The 18,141-nt window shown below is 30.3% G+C and overlaps 1 protein-coding gene across 1 annotated transcript in view; it reads left to right on the forward strand.

The window, feature by feature from the left end:
- Positions 1 to 1,165: 1,165 nt before the first annotated feature.
- LOC108745041 (protein spaetzle 5) overlaps positions 1,166 to 18,141 on the forward strand; it is a 30,466-nt gene continuing 13,490 nt past the window's right edge. The window contains exons 1-2 of the mRNA XM_018481081.1: positions 1,166 to 1,421; positions 13,156 to 13,555. Of these exons, the coding sequence (XP_018336583.1) occupies positions 13,475 to 13,555 (81 nt within the window). The 5' untranslated portion in view covers positions 1,166 to 1,421; positions 13,156 to 13,474. The remainder of the gene's footprint in view (positions 1,422 to 13,155; positions 13,556 to 18,141) is intronic.

Below are 18,141 nucleotides of genomic sequence, written 5' to 3' on the forward strand. Positions count from 1 at the left end.
TAATTTTAAATTTTCGGATTTTTATTAAATATTTTGAAACTTAATTACTTTAAATAATTAAACCTGAAGCCACACGTACATATCCATAACGTATAATCAGTTGCTAGATAATTTACTAAATTAATCTTAAGCGCAGAATTTCTGAGATTAAAAATGTTTTCCATTTATAGTTAGATTGTTACTAAAATAAGTAACTTGAGCGAAATTTAGAATTCAAAATCCTACCTTATTTGATGAATCCATTATACTTGTAATAACTTTGGGAAAATGGTAATGTGAGAACCAATGGATAGGAGCAAAGAGGTTTTCTTGAATATACCATATTTCACTCACATACGGTCACTATCACACTTTTATGAACTAGAAATAATACGATTTATAGTTGTTTGATCACACTAATTTTGCAAGCATACAAGTTAAGTAAAGAATGTACATATATACCTACCGAAAAAAAACACACTGTCGCGTATTTCTTTATATTTGAGGTTAAAAACACGTAAGATATAAGACATTTCGAACGAATATACACATGAATAAAATAGATTTCGCGACACTAAAATATATTTTTTCAAAAAAGAAATTTAAAATTGAGTTATATCCGTAATTTAACATGGCGGACGGAGGTAATTGAAGCTTGTTACAAAATGCAATTCATGCAGAACTGCTCGCATGAGCATGCGCAACAAAGCAAAGCCGACTTTACCAAACTACTTTGTTTTTAATTCAAAGACATGTAAACTTATAATTAATACTTAATTTCTATTAACAAAATCTAATTTGTTTAGTTATACATTGAATATAAAAAAGTCAAAACGCGTTGTATCGTTTATAAAATTATGAAAACTGAATGCATCGTGGTATTTTCTTGTTACCACAACGTGTTCAGATTGAATGTTAAAAAAGCAGAAATACTTATAGTAGCAGTAGTTTACAGAAACAACATCAACTATACTATACAGTTTTTTAAAATGGCCCTTCCGCAACCTCTTTCTGGATGTAACTCTAATCCTTTCGAATCTAATTTGTTTGGTATCTGCGATTTTCTCGCGACATAGGAATAGATATCTGTCTTTACTCGAGATGGTATACAATTTTGTTTTTCAGTTAAATAATAGGTAAAATATTCGTTACGGTCCAGGCCCAAGTTGTTGTGATTTGTATGACCCGAGTATGACCTTTAGTAAAAACGATAAAAGTAGACAGTAGGTATTAATTTGACCAAATGCGTTCGGGAATGAATAAGCTTATGAATATATTGTAAGCAGTTTATTAAGTTTCGTTTTAAGTGGAATATTAATAAATCTAGCCCGCGGATTGTGAACTTCATCTATATGAAAGAACATTAATATTTACGTTATGAATTCGGACAGTAAGTGATCACCGATGGTAGAATAGTTTTGGTGGAAAGCGTTTTCTCCTCGGTAAGTTATTTCTATTTATCATTCCTGTTAATAGATATAAGATAACTGATAACTGTTTCACGTTTAATATTGTTGAGTACATGTGGAAATTATAAGAAATTGGTAATAAACTGTTAATAATACAAATGGGAAAATAGGTATAGGTATATTTATATAATTTTATGTGCCTATCATTAATAACTGGCGCATGTTTGGTGGGGTGTCATGTTCCATTTCCAAGAAATAATGAATTTGATTACATACTTATTGTAAGAATGCCGCAGCCGATCTGAAACTTTGTAATTTGTGCGTTACAACTAATATGACCATTTTCAAAATCACGTCGACAATTATAGTGTCACAATAAAACTAATTACAATGAAAAAAATGCCATTTCAATAAATCAAAAAGTAGGAATGGCTAATTATTTTTATCTTTTCAGTGAACATCTATGTTTTAATACACCTAACCTTAATTAAGAATGAAATTGTTAATTAAATTAAGAAGAGACTCAGCTAAATTACCATTGTTTACAAATTGATTACAGCGAACACGTGTTTCGTCCATTTTCTTAATGAGAGGTAGTCTCGCGTTGATAACACCTGCAGGAAGTGGGCGAAACAGGTATCCACCGCAATAAATTTGTAGTGATAATTTGATCTCCTTTTAGTTTAATTAATCATTTTCCACAGTCTCCGATTTCTGCAATGAAATTATTGGCAGATTTTTTTAATATTCATTTTCACCCAAGCGCGGTGGAACAGATTTGTGTTCAGTTTTGATTTTAACTGTGGAAGAAGGGGAAAGAAAAGGAGTGGGGTGAAATTTGGTACATCAAAAGTAATTAATGTACTTACAAAAATGGACAATTTAATGTTTAAAAAATGTCTTATACAAAGTTGCTACTGTTTCTGCGAGAAATTGAATTCGTCTATTAAGTTTTAATGATCACTCCCGTCATAAATATGCAACATCACAATATGATACTGTAATTGTGAAAATTCCGTAAAATAGTTGTTTTAAAAACTCTTAAAGTAATGATTATGTTGTTATAGCTTACAACTATTCAAAAACACAACTGTATAGTGCTATAAATCAATTTAATAATCTTATACAATTTTTTTCATGCCTATTGATACAAACATCCCTTGATTGACTTTCCCATCTCTCATCTCTACCTGAACAACGCCCTTCTCTCCTACTCCCATGTTAAAATCACCTACTGTAATTACATTATTATCTTTAAATTTTCTTTAATTTTGTTTTTTCCTCCTTGATATAACCTATTCTTTAATCCTCCGCTTCATCCCCTCTATCGTTACTACTTCCCTATCCAATTATTCAACATTTATCTCTAAAACATTTTTTTTAAACCCTACAGTAGTCCCTCTCCTAGTCCTACCCAGTTTTTCTGTTCTTACTATCACGGATATAATCCATTTAAAAGTACGATCTACTTTTCTTCTCACATCTATATTATTTTTATTTTCTATCCCCGTTTCACCTAATATTATTATGTCATATCCCCTCAAAAACTCCCAAAAGACCCTGTGTTTATTCCTTGTCCTCCCCAAATTCCAAGCCAACACCTTTACATTCATTTCATCATCATCACAATATGATTCAATCTGATTTGACCCATCGTTGATCGAATGTAATAACTTTTAAGACGTTTTAGTATTGAAAAAATGAATTTCTTAAAAAGGCCCATCATGTAAATTTTTAGCTGTGTGGGAATTGTCTAGGTTGTTTTTCCAGATTAGCTTCCATATGGATGTGAGGAAATTTGAAATTTAATTATTTCAAGTAGTTATATATATAAATTAGCTAATCGTATGCTCAAATGATAGGGTGCCCATTAATAATTGGACATTTGGACGTTAATATATTATTTATTATCTTTTAAAATAGGAACATAAGTAATTTTTACCATTCCTATTTATTTCTTTTTAATGTAATTATGTAATTAATCAATGTTTATTGCAAAATTTGAATTTTAAATAATACAAAAAAGGTTTACTTTCAAAAAAGTTTGCTAATTAATAAATGGAAAGTTGTAACTTTACGTAAATTCTGGGAAATGTATTGGAAAGTTCTTTGCTGCCATTTTATTTTTTTGATTAAATTCATAACAAAGTAAATTCTGTATCATCAATTTCGAAAAGTTGTATATACGCCTTGCTATTACATTGTTTATTAAATAATTTGCTTTAAGAATCCGTGACTTTAATTAACATATTTCGATAAATGTAAGAAAAAATTAGCATTTATCATATCATGCTAAGAGAGGGATTGATTCTACATATAAAATTAGTGCAGTTTGCATATGACCAACGTAATGTGTTCGTTGCTGCGCTAGTAAATGTAATAACCCAGAAAGAATAACGGAAATACCAATTGCAGCAACTATTCGTGACTAACCTTATCTGGGTGCATCATATAGGTGTAGATCAGTACCTACATACACTCAAAATTTATTATACATATATGTTGAGAAAGTAAAATACCATGAACAAGTACTTTCAAACATTTTTTGATGGTCGGGAAATTACATAATAGAATTTAAACTAAAGAAACTTCTGTTGAATCTTTGTGAAGCATTTTTGGTACCTATAACGAAACTAAAAGCTTTTTAAATGTTTTATCAAATCTCTGTAATCATTTAAAATGTGCACTTGTTGATTACTAATAATTTGCTGCGAGATTATTCCTACAAAAGAATGTTTTTAAAAATTAAATTGGTTTGACCTTTATTTGATGAAAATGCATTTTATCGACAAAAAATATAGTTCAAAGGATTTCACTAAACTTTTATTACCTTGCTACATATGCTTCGCCAAAAATAGCTTTATCAGTCGAAAGTAGTCACCATTAAATATTTTTTTTTTTACAAAATCTCTTAAATAGGTGGCAAACGACAGGAGTGAAGAAAATTAGGAGATTATTACACTCCATTTGGTCATTTTTAGGAGATTATTACACTCCATTTGGTCATTTTTAATAGTATAAGTACTTTGTTTTTTAAATTTGTTAATTTTTGGATGTTCTAACAGACTTTATTTGTGCCCTTTACTATTTGCATTTATTAAAATTATCAGTTGATTGAATGACTTGACGTGCATAAATCTTTTTTAAGATTAAGGGCAAGATCCACAATATAATTTATAAACTCGTTAAATTATTTCTTTTAACTTAATCTTTGTTATTTTTTATTTTACTCACAGATGAATTAGTTTTTATTTAAGTTAGCAGTAATATTAAGATCACTAAGAAGGAGTGATATGTATACAAGAAATAGTTAAATCTTTATGATATTACAAAACTGATTCTATTAAAACAATACTTGTCGTACTGTTCAATGTTTAAGAAACACAATAGGCATTTCGGATACATTTCCAACTAGGTATTGTAGATAGTATCTTATCATATCATTGCCACAACCACTTAATTACAACAAAAGTAAAGTACTTGTCAGTTGAAATAATCAGGTAAACAAAAAGCAGACATATACTTTGTATAGACAGGTTTATGTTCTGGCAAAAGTCTCGTTACAAACAATAGGCAAATATGCAAATCGAAATGCAAAAAGGATCGTAAATACGTTAAACAAGTTACCATAAACACTTACCTAGTTGCACATCACGAATTCTTGTAACATTTTCCGGTGTTGAAGGTGTTCATCGTGAAACTAGAAATAATTCAAGTGTGATATTTGTAAATTGTCATATTTATTTCTAATGGCATGAAGTTTTAACAATATTTTTTATTTAATTCTTTTTCACAAGCAGTGTTTTTATTATTTCTATATGTTGCAGTTAATAAAGTGAACCTACGTATTATTTATACTATGTAGCACATTTTATTGCTATTGAGTTACTTTGCATCTGTTTCATCTCGTTAAACCTTTGTCAAGACACAATAATAATGTAGATAAATTTATAAATCAAGATCTTCAAATTTTTAATTCTTCATTAACTCATGTGGTGTTAATAAACTTTTGTTGTCCATTTGTACTTTTTTTATTAATTTTGAAGGATTTTTTAATCTCACATATATCCAAAATATTTCCAGGAGTTTCAATCTTTGGTCATTGGGTTGGATGCGATTCAATCTGCTGGATACATTTGTGATTAAAAAATCTTTCAAACATAATAAAACAATCACGAATAAACAACAAAATTTTGTATATCGACAAAGTATTAAAAATTCTATGGTCTAGGTTTATACATTTACATATACCTCATGTAAAATCTGCTGAAATAAAAACTGTTCAATTTTTGAAACTATCTAGCATTGGTTCAACAAAATATTGCCTTGATAAAGGTTTTCGCGATCATTCGTCTATTAATTTTTAATGATCACTCCCGTCAAAAACATATCATAATAAATATGCAACATCACAATATGATTCTGTAACTGAAAATTCCGTAAAATAGTTGTATTAAACACTCTTACTAATGATTATGTTGAGTTACAGCTTATAACTATTCAAAAACAGAACTGTAGATCAGTGTAAATTAATCTAGTAATTTTATTTAATTTTTCTCATGCCTATTTATACAAACATTCCTTTACTGTCTTTCCCATCTCTAACTAAACAACACCCTTCTTTCCCACTCTCATGTTGAAATCACCTACTGTCATTACGTTATTATTTTTAAATTTTATTTAATTTTCTCTAGCTTTTCACTTTTTTCCCCCTTGAAATAAACGAATGCTATCACCTATTGTTTCTCCCTCCGCTTCAACCCCTCTATCGTTACCACTTCCTTATCTAATTCTTCAACATTTCCCTTCAAAATATTTTTTTTAACCCCTCTCTTAGTCCTACCCAGTTTATGTGTCTTTATTATCTCAGATATAACCCATTTATAATTACGATCTACTTTTCTTCTCACATCTTCATCACGTTTCACCTAATATTATTGATGTCATATCCCCTCAGAAACTGCCAAAAGCTCCTGTGTTTATTCTTTTCCCCCGCCGAGTCCCAAGCCAACATCTTTACATTCTTTTCCTATCATTATCCTCATATACTTTCTTATTCCTTACGAAATGCCCGTTTTTCTTCATTTTTTACCTTTCTTTCTATTTCTAGCTTCTCTAGTAGCATTTCCTTAGTTCTGCTTTCAGGTTGATCTTTCCCGATTCAAAGCATTCGTTACAGCCTTCTTCATTATATTCATCTAATCGTTCTTTCATTTCCTGTAATATTTTTTCACTTGTCTTCTTCTTCAGGTTTTTCACCATTTTCTTTATATGCTTATTTTATTTTCTTCCTAAATTTTATGAATTAGCTTCTGCTCCAAGTTTTTCCAACCTTGTTTTTCTTCTAATACCCTTTTTTGTTTTTCACCATTTTTCTTGTTTTCCGCTGTTTAACCAAATTTTTGGCGTTTTCTTTTCTTTCGTCTCCACTTTTTAATTTCAGTTAATATTGAGTTTTATATTATCTACACCGATCTATAAATGTTTACACACAAAATTATGATTGTGTTGATCTGATAAATGATGAAAAAATAAATTTATCGTCATGGTACAGTTGCAACGGATCGTAATTTAGAATGCGAAGGAGTAGTAGGGGATTAATTTTGTCGACGCAATCAGTATTAAATTTGCCAAGCTTACAATTTTTTTGTTGTTGTTAACAGGTCGTGTATAAATATTCATTTGACCCACCACGGATAGTTTTACATCGTACGGACCCTTCTAGTGCCCTTCAATGAACCATAAACTTTCCCTAGGCGTGCCTCCTGTTGTTAATATGACAAATACGGAACTACTATAAAGTTAATGTAACTAATTAGCGACCAAGTGTGGTCAAAGTCATATTTAAATAAAATGACGACCGTTACCACTGCTAATGTACACTGCAACAAATCAAAATTAATTTTTTAATTAATTAGCTTTTAACTTGTAGTAATTAGAGAGACAGTTGACAGACAATTTCTTTTAAAGGAATTCTGAACCTAGAAAACACGCTCTCTCAAGATCACATTTTACCGGTATTGTCACCCTTTAAGGATGTTTGGGAGGTACAATCGGACAATCGGGGACAAGAGTACATAAAATTAGAAATTCGTGATTAATTAGGTTTTGCAGCATATCATGAGGTAAATAAATACTATCTATACTTAAAAAAAGTGTATATACGGTTTGAGAGAAAATTTGGAATTTGACCAAAAACTTCGAATAAAATAAGAAATAACGAATAATATGGAAAATTTTTAATTGACTTTTGGCAGTGAATATGCCTTGATTTCGACTTCGAAACAAAATATTTAGTTTCAATCTCTATTAATAATGAGCGTAAAACTTTTTAATATGTTTAAGTAATAATTAAAACTTTAAAACTGCATTTATTTCAGACAATTATAAATATTATCATTATATTATCAAGTAAAAACGAGATTTTCAGCTAATTTTTCATTTTTTCCTCGATAACCATTTAGTGAATTTGAATAACCTTACGCTAAAGTGATTGTCCCGAGTTCAAGTTACTCATTATAAAAGTTTGAAATTTCTGGTCGCTTTTTTCTGTTAATAAAAATAAATTTAATCTGTTCGGTTAACGAATCTCCATAAAATGACGTGTAAAATTACAATTTTTTAAAATTTCAGTAACTTTTTAACGGTTTAGTAAATCGATATGTAATTTTTACAGGAGTTTTAAAATTGAATGAGAAACGTTCTTCCAAATTTTTATTTGTCTTGTAGCATTTTGACATACCTCCCAAACATCCTTAAATGTCAGTCAGTTAATTCTCCATATCCGTATCACCTTTATATTCCTCAAAAAAGTTTACAGATTCTTGTTTTTGATTTCTTATATCGCTTTTTTACAACATATTGAATGTGAGTTATTTTTACCATTTTATTTAAATATGTCGCACTCTTGCCTATCTGCATAATTTTCTTATAAGGCCTATTTTATTATAGGAAGAGTTCAGAATTTTTCCCTCCCACTCATCGTCTTGTACTTTGCTTCATAGTCTGCCTGATCCATCTTCCAGTATTCCTTCAATTAGTCTATTTTCTCATACAATTCTAAATATTCTGCATTAATTTAGGTAATATAGTATATATTAACCCTTAACCCTGATATGCGTTTTAATGTTTTCCAGAAACTCCCAAAATCATCTTACACCGCTCCATTCTCACATTTCGATTTTACAGAAAGCTATCGATCTAATTATGAGTTCATTAAATGAACATTTGAAGACGTTCCATTTGCAGTTTTTTGATCCCTTTCGACCATCAGTGTGGATATGTTTTTACGTACAATTTTCGAGTTAAACCAAAACTTTGTACCACTTAATTGAAGCGTTTATAAATAAAAAGAATATATCAATCAAAAATATTGACATAGGGTAGGCAAATATAAATGTAAATTGTAAGACTCATTAATGATTATTTGCAGTCTATTCTTATGTTCTGCCCAATAAATTTTATTGATGTACATTATAAAAAAAGTGACCTTTTTCCATTTTAATTTTGAGTCATATAATTTGTCATATGCTTCTGCACCATTTTCGGTAATTTCAACAACAAAGTACATAAGTAGTTGCACTAAATTATGTATCTTGTGTTGAAATTTTGTGGTACCAAAGATGTTGATCTTTTTTGTGAATATTTCTTAACGTTTTTTTGCCCAGTTTGGTCTAGGTGTGTACAGTGAAATTACCACTTGCACTTTTGTTTACTTGACATTATTTCGAATTTAAACTTAGGTAGATGTACATATACATACGTAACAATTCGTTAAAACAAACGGACTGTTGTACGTACGTGTTGAGACAGAAAGATGTGTTATAAAATTATTAGCTTAACTTTCTATTCATTATATTGACGCAACATGTCAAAATGGGAGAGAAACTAGGCTATAATAGTAAACTCATGAATTACTGACTATTTAAAAACACCCTGCACATTAAATGAGCCTATTATAACTTGGCGTAACATCGGGTAAGTGTAATGAAAATGTGGTTATTAATTTTGGGGTTTCCTGCCCAAAAGCAAACATGAATCCCTGGCAGATTCCCCTAAAAAAATTTTCGATGAAATACGTAGTCCCTGTAATGTTCAGATTTTTTAAATTATTTATTGTGTTCTTTTATTTCTGAAGCTACATAAATTGAAACTATCATGATTTAAAAAGATTTTAAAATGTTTCTAAAAGAGAATTACTGCGAGATTGTAGGTTTTGAAAAAATTTGCACTAAAACGATTTCTTTCTTTATGAAAGAAGGAACACATACAAAGGAGAAGGTATGAGAATCCATAGTGTCTAAGATTCATACTTGCTTAGCTATATCTGAAAATACCGAATTTAGATAAAAATGTATATGTTTATGTAACATTTCTTTATGAATTACAGTCACATATTGTTATTATTGACGCTAATTGACTGCTGAAAAAAAAGAGCAAATATTACTTTAGTGTGTGGACATTTAAAAATGGTGTGCATACTAAATTCAACACTAATCGAAAAAGTAGAAATGAAGCTTATGGGAAATTTATAGGCGTCCTATTTATTTCAACATTTGTAAATTAAAATAAAACATTAAAAAAATAACTTTTGATGAAATGCTTCGCGAGGTTGAATCTGATTATTTTTTTATTGTTTCATCAATTTTCTTAAACAAAATTATATAAAGGCAAAATTCTGGTCTCAGAATTTTGAAGATGTACTTTATCTATTTACTCGATTCGTGCAGACGTGCAAGAAGTTTTCAAATTTTGATTATAACTAATTCGATCTTCAAATAATATAATTCTAAAAGATGCTATTTAATATATTATTGATTATTGACTATAACATTTAATTATATACTTAAGTATAATGGTTAATTAATTATGTAATTATGAAGTAAAATTATAAATCCTTTTCGGAAATGTTTTAATTGTATTGCTCAAGTTCGTGAAAAATTTATGGTGCAATAAAAATAACAACTGGCGAATAAAAGCTGCTGGTTTAATTATTATTTTCGCTGTTAAATATTTATAGTACATTATTCGAATCTGATGTAGTAAATCAATTATCCATGGTCACTTTGATACTCTAGTTACTGTTGACAAGGCAATCGGTCCAGGTGACAGTACGTAGGTTAAAAATTATCTCATAGACAACTTAAAAAAATGCCTCATTGAAAAAAAGACAGCGACATGCTATCGGAACAATTTTCTATAACAATAACCGTTTTTCAAGGTCTAAGTAATCACTATTGTTCGTAAATGAAAAAAAATCATAAATATTCCACAATTTACCCAAGCTACGTATTGCTGCACATTCGTATTTAATAATTAGAGTATCAACTCTTGATAAGTTGTGAATGCTTAGAAGCATATAGTATACATATAAGTATGCAGAGCGAAATAAATTACATTTTATACAGAGGCAGCTGTATAGTTGTATAAGGATACATGAGTCCTGCTTCTTTAAAAAGGAAATTGTGAAGGAAACGATTGTTTCATTCTGTACAAACAAAAATCCCTATTAAAGGTACATTTTAATTGAAAACTGTCCTGTATTGGCGTTTCACTATGATCTGGAGGTGATGCAAATAACATTGACCCTTCAATAATAAAACAACTTAACAAATAAAGAATATTGCAAACATTTCAAACTAAGCAGACTTTGAAATTTGATTGGCATTTTTGCCATAGTTGAAATGAGACGTTTTACACCAGGAGGCGGGAGTAAAACTTCTAGACGAGTAGGCACGATCGCAAGGGAGAGTTTTGAGGGTGCTACCCCCCCCCCCCCCGGAATGTATGAGAAACTTACACATTCTTTACATTTTATGTTTTCATAATTACATGTAACTTTTTAAGTAGTTTGTTGATAGAAAGAGTCTAAATTGTCATATACTTGCATGCTATGTAGAATTTATACCTGCCTGACAAATTCGTCAGCTTCAAATTGAAAATAACAGTAAAATAATCTACAATATTTGATCGATATTGTTTTACGGGTTCAATGTCATGATCCATGGAATTTTGAAGTTCCAAATTGATATCAGCACCTGCCAAATCACTACTTATCGTACCTTTAGCAAGCAACTACGAAATTCTATGAATTACGACAAAACAATCCACAAAACAATATCGATTTGATATACGCCAGCTGTGTAAAACTGAAAACTACAAGATATTGTGGTGTGCTAATAAATGCCTATAATCCAAAATTCATAGAAAACGATTCGAAAAACTTCACTTATTACAATGTGTAAAATATAGGAAACAAAATGAGGTTGTAAATATTTTGATATAAAATGATCGATGGTGATTTTACATCAATAAAATTATTTGCAACCCTATTTTGGCTCTGATCTTTCACACTAAACAAATTATTTTCTCATCAGCGCCTTTTTTCTAATTAAAACGGTGACAAAGGAAAATCAAGATGCAAATAGAAGAATTATTTGTTGCTGATCTAAAGAAACTATAGCATAAAGATAGAAAAACTATATCTCAATCACTTCAAACAGAAAAATAGGAGTCATACTTAATCTTCGCAGCTGGTGATATAGTGCAAACACCACTATTAGTGTAGAAAAAGTCTATTATTTAAAAAATGAGCAAATGCCTGCAAGGTTTTCTTAAAAAATGTTTCATGCTTAAGTAAATGTAGGNGAATAAGTACTTTGAAAATACGTATTTTACATTTAGCATTTAAAATACAAAAGAGAAATCTATTTTGTATTTTACATTTGAAATAACAAATCAAAAATGTATTTGCATTTTGTATTAGAAAAAGCTGTTCTTTTGCTTGTATCTTATAGAATATTTGTAGACGCTTTCATCGAAGCTTTAAAATCCTTCGTGGAGTATAGGCGCCTGAACAATGAAAAATTTGTGTATGGTTAGTTTTTGATTGATTATTTGACACCTAATTTGTTGTTTCAGTTAACAAAGAATTTGACAAACGTACAGGTAAAATAACTACTATTAAATTAGTCCAATTATCACAGGTGTAACTATTGGCAATTGTCCTTCTGGCTTAAATTACTCTATTTATTGTAGGAGTAGATAATTGAAAAGATATGTTCTTGGCAATTAAAATAACCGGCACTATGGAATAAAAAACCTCCAAAAGTTGTATACAAATCTTAAAGCCGTATCTAAAAAACAGTTCCTGTCAGAAATCAATTATTATTCATTTTAACTAATTACCTTCACTTTTTATGTTCGTAAAACAAACAAATCTCTTTACTTGACTTAAAAATGTTTCTATGATATGTAAATATAAGAAAAAAAAAATAATGAGTAACTTTCGGTGCTTTGTAAATATATATGTGTTATAATAAGAATAAGTTAGTAATCGCTTCTTTATTAAAAAGACAACTGACTATCGGTGTCCATTAAACCATTAACATTTCCAGTGGTTCTCATTATTCACATTTAGATAATTAATGAGTATATTGGTCAATAAATGCGGAGAAAGAATCAGAAAGCACCGCAGCGAATTTCTTGATGTCTCCACACGCCAAGGTTCTACCAGATTTTACAAAAATGCTGGTTTGTGATCCACTAATCTTGCGTATTTCATTCACATACTGCATTAATAATAACAAACTGCCTCATTAAATGCCGTCGTTTGTTACGATGTCATCTTTACATTTCGACTTATGAATTCGTCTACTAACTTTCTAAAACTGCTCGATGCCGTGTTCCTCAACCTATCGTCTCCATTAATTCGTTCCGCGTCATCCAAGTCGGAGGTAACAGTAACAAACATAAGCTTCTTTATTAGTTCATGTCCGTAGCGTGGCGGCCAAGTCCCGCGGTAGCGCAGGGTTCACGCCGGGCGCCTCGATCACCACACTCGGACTTGACCAGAAAGATATTTACCCCACTTAATCAACATTTATTTGGTACCCCGTGGGCTTCGCGTCTTCCGGACATTTACTAACGGCCCCCAAGGAAGGTGGAACAGTGTCGGGGTCACGTCGCCAACGTGGTTACAACTATTATGTGCCTCCGTAGTCGTGTGTTTCAACGCAAGTGCCCAGCAGCTAACGTCTTATTCAACTGTAGTTAGAAGTCGCGAGGAAAGCGAGTGAACTTTGACGATGGGTCAACGACGAGTGACTGTAGACACTGAACTGCTGCCGACTTCTAGCGCGCTAGTAGTGATGAAGATGATCATCACAGTAAGTGACCCAATGTTGTGTCTTTTTAAGCAAGTTGTTATAACAACTGTTGCACGTGGATTTGACAGCGAACTTAGCACCAGTGAATTTTTAATACACATGATATAATAACTCTTTTCATAAACGATATGCTACAAAAAACTATAATAATCTTTATTGGTTCGTTAAGATATTAACTATTATTGAATGCGAGAGTTTTTTTTTGAGGAAATCTGAGAACTTTTTATATTACAGTAACATTTGTTGTTCGTTTAGGTTTACTGAACAAATTTCAATAATTGATTTGTTGCAATTCTTCTTATGCATCCAAATGTATAGTATAAAATGGAGGGCATCTTGCATTCAAGTTCAGATTTGTTTCCCTAATAAGAGCTTCGAATCCCTTGAGTGATTTCATGTCTGTTTTTCATAAATAATACTACTGGAGATTACAATTAAACTCCTCAATACATTTTATTGCTATATTGCTCATTGAGGTATGGTGGAATAGATCTAGACACGTTTGTGATGTTAATATGCTTATGGGTATATTTTCAGTTACATTCGTAAAAAAATATATTTTCGGTATTTAATTTATCCTTTAAATGGCGCTATGTTTATATCAAATCACTGTATCTCACTTTATAATGTGTTAATAATACCTGCCTACGTTTGCGACTTTTAGCCGCAGAAGTAATATCCTTAATCCTTAATAGCAGGATTAAATTATGGAGATTGAGTTTATCAATTTCAATGTAATCTCGGCGTTAATTTGGTACAAATGACACGACATTTTCGACCATCAATTAATTACCACACCCATTTTCAACAAACAACACACTTATTCTTGTTTGATTAACGGATTATAATACGGATTTAATTACTTAATTACAAAATACGATAACATTTTTATTGCGTGGGATTTTCTTCATTGACCAGAGTTTGTGTTAGTCATTTGTAAATTTTAGTAATTTTTTTTATTTGATTTAGTTTTATTTTTGTCTACTATAAATAACATTAACGGAACAAATTTGTTTTGGAATAAGTTAATCTAAAAAAAGCAATTAAAATAACGACTTGGTTTATTGACATAATTCCGGTTTTCTTATATATGTGTCGAAATTAGTTAATTTATTATTAATATTTTTTTTAGGAATGTTCAGTTAAGTAAACTAGACCTTAAACAGCGATTGGCTTTTTATTTTCCCGCCTGCTGTCTATTACTTTGTGCAATTGCTTTCATTTTTTGTTTTTTGAAGTCAGTAGTCTTTTAATCGGTAGTAAATAGTACCGCCCTTAAAAATATTGCTGACTAGACCCGATTTCATTTTATAAAATTAGTTTTTGTCGTTGCAATTTTTGTGGATTTACATAATTTAATACCTACTATTGTAGCCTTGAAGAAATCTCGCATGTAGAGGCGAAACGTCGGTGTGGTTTCATAAAAATCAGTAAAACTAACCCTTATTGGCTTAATTTTTGTCGATTACGTACTTTATGGGGGAAGATATGAAGAAAATAAATCAATGAACTTTGCACTGACGAACCTAAGATATTTTTCTACCGAATGCTTTTAAAGGGACGCTCATACTATTTGGCTGAAAATGATTGAATTTTCACGGGTGTATAATCTGCAGCTTTTGCTTGAAATGGTTTTACAGTGGCGGCGTATATAAGAACTTTAAATCTTCATTGTTTTCTAAATTCTTTGAATTATATTGAGTAATCTGAAGCTTTTTGATTTTGTGAAAGAGAAAGTAGACAATATAGTACACGCGAGAGATATGATTGCAACAAGTGTTAAATTAAACATTGTTTTGAGCCATATTTGTCGTTCGTCAATAGAAATGTAATTGTCCTTAGAAATGCCGTACATTCACTTTCGTTAGAAGCAATGTCCATTTCGTAGATACCTACTTGATATACACACATTTTCGATTATGCAAAAGGTTCAAAAATGTTTTAATTGGTTATTCATACAATGCCGGACGAGATGACGAACGTCGTATACAGATAGAGGATTCTCTTTATGGAACATTGCCAGTTTAATGCTATTATGTAACAATTCATCCTCATAAATACTGGTCACTTACCATGCTATTGCCTTTTATTAGCCATACGTCAGCTAGTAGGTCGTCGCCATTACTACCTTTCAAAATAAATTATGATTGCAGGCTCAGTTCCGCGATGAGGAAAAAATAACACAAAAATAGTAATTAAGAATTTTATATACTTTACTAAATTGCTGTATATATAAATTATAATTTGACGTGAGTATTTGCCGAATCAGTTTCATTTGAAATAGACTGGTTTTCTGATGCCTATTTGCTAGATACGCTAAACTGAATAAAAAGACCTCAGGAGATAGCTTATTATTCATTTCATTTTAAAAGAGAAATTACCGAGTATGGATTAAAATTTTATAACTAACTATAAGTTCCATATTTGTAGATATTTTATTAATTTACCCTTGATGTTATTAGTTATTGTTTCTAAAGGAATGTACTGATAAATAAGTTCATCACCAGGAGATTTTTAGGACAAACTACTCCAGAAATTTAGGTTTGGGTAGATAACAGAATTGGTAAGATGCCATAGGCAATTGTAGTTGAGTGAAGGTTCGAAATGGGTTCAATAGATAGTCCATGGTGATGTACTAGGTGTGGTAGAATATTTTGAAAATCAATGCGGATTATTTTCAATTAGAAAAAAATGTATCACTGCATGCAATTTTCTACACTAGAAACATTGAAATAATTTTGAAATATTACAAATTTTAACATTGAAAAAATATATTTAAAAATTTATTATATCATAATCATAGGAACTATGGTTATTAGATTACCTTATTGGCTATAAACGAATTCAAGTTTAAAAAAAAATGTATAAATGCCATTAAGTATTTGCCTATGGTTACCATAAATAATTAAGTTTGAACACTGAATATATTCTGGTTCAGAGTGCTTGAAATAATATTTTGAGAAAAATTTCAAAACTAAAATTGAAGCCGACAAAATTTTTCCAAATTTTGCCCCCCTAAAGCGGCCATCTTAGTTATTCCCTTAGCCCCTTACATTAAAACAAATCTACCCTAAAAAATTGGTTCAAAAATTTCGATGGGACCACGGTTTTCCAAACAGTCACAGTTCCATGATATATGTAATGTTGTAGGAAAATAACCTTTTCAAAATATTCTAGCACACTTACAATTACCTTATCATAGTGGACCATCGAAACTTCGCCCAGACACAATTGCTGATGACTTTCATGTTATTAGTAATCGTGAGATAACAGTACATTTTTATAATGTTTATTAGTTGTATTTAATTAAACACCTTTCCGTTTCAATCATTATATATGTTTTCTTTGGGATACTTTAATGGAGACACAAGACAAAGTGAATTAAAATACAGTAAAAATTTACTAAAAGTGCGATTTTTCCGGGACGAAAGCGCAACATTACTTTCCGGAAGGATTTTACCATTTTCCGCGTGATTTTCACCCTCGCCTTAAAAGCGATTTCTTATCTGAGGAATTTTCTTTACCTTTTTGTCCTTGAAATCAATAAAAAATCGTAATTTCGGAGAAGGGGTATAAAAAAATGTATACGGACCAATATTTAATTGATTCTAATAAATCAATTTGAACATCATGATAATAAGAGTAAACGTAATAATGACTCTCGAAGAAACTGTAAAATTACAAGGATTTATAAATAGATAATTGTTTTGTAAATACTGTGTAAAAACTTTACTGTATACTTATTACCTTATTAGAAACATAGTAATTGTTTGTTTAAATTTTGTCCTCTCACAGTTTAACATAAGAATAAAGTTCATCTATATTTGAAGGTCATTTTTATTTATTTTCTGACTTTCGTTCATGACAGTTCTTTAATTGTATACTTTCCAGTAGTTTAGTAATTTCAATTGAAGTTGATTAACTATTTTGCATTTCCTGATTTTGTTATTTATAAACTTATCCAAAACTGTTGTTAATCAATAAGTAACCTTTTTCGAAGGTTTGAACTTGTTAGAGGTGGGCTGCACATTTCAGTTTTGAAATATTCTAATTATGAGGAAGCATTTCCAAAGTTAATAGATTTAAATAAACAACGAATTTGAAGAAATTTATTTTACTTATTCGTATTAATAATCCCTTATTTATCCCGCCGTGCATTTATATTTAACTTCTCGTTTATGGACTAGTCATATCGTCTGTCGTTAATCGACTTGATTTAATTACCGATCTAATATTTCCTGAAAGTTTCTGGCAAATTTTCTTTTGTATGATTTAATACTATCGGCTATCAAAAGAACAAACGTGCTGTCGAATCGATAGGGCATACGTTTACTATTAACGTGACAAAAAAATGTATTTTGTTCTAAAATAACATCAGACGAATTCATACATTGTTACTATCAATAGATATACACAAAGTAATAAATATCGTAAGGGCAGAGGACTTCGGATGGATTATTTCACAGGCCTACAGAAATGTACAAATTAAAAATCTATCGTTTAAAGTTTTCTAGGCTACAAAATTACTTTTAGCAAAAAAAAAACGTTCTCCTTGCAGGTGGCCACTGACCTGCAAGTGTTGTCGT

This window comes from Agrilus planipennis, unplaced genomic scaffold, assembly GCF_000699045.2.
Source record: "Agrilus planipennis isolate EAB-ADULT unplaced genomic scaffold, Apla_2.0 scaffold39, whole genome shotgun sequence".
NCBI classification, from domain to species: Eukaryota; Metazoa; Arthropoda; class Insecta; order Coleoptera; family Buprestidae; genus Agrilus; species Agrilus planipennis.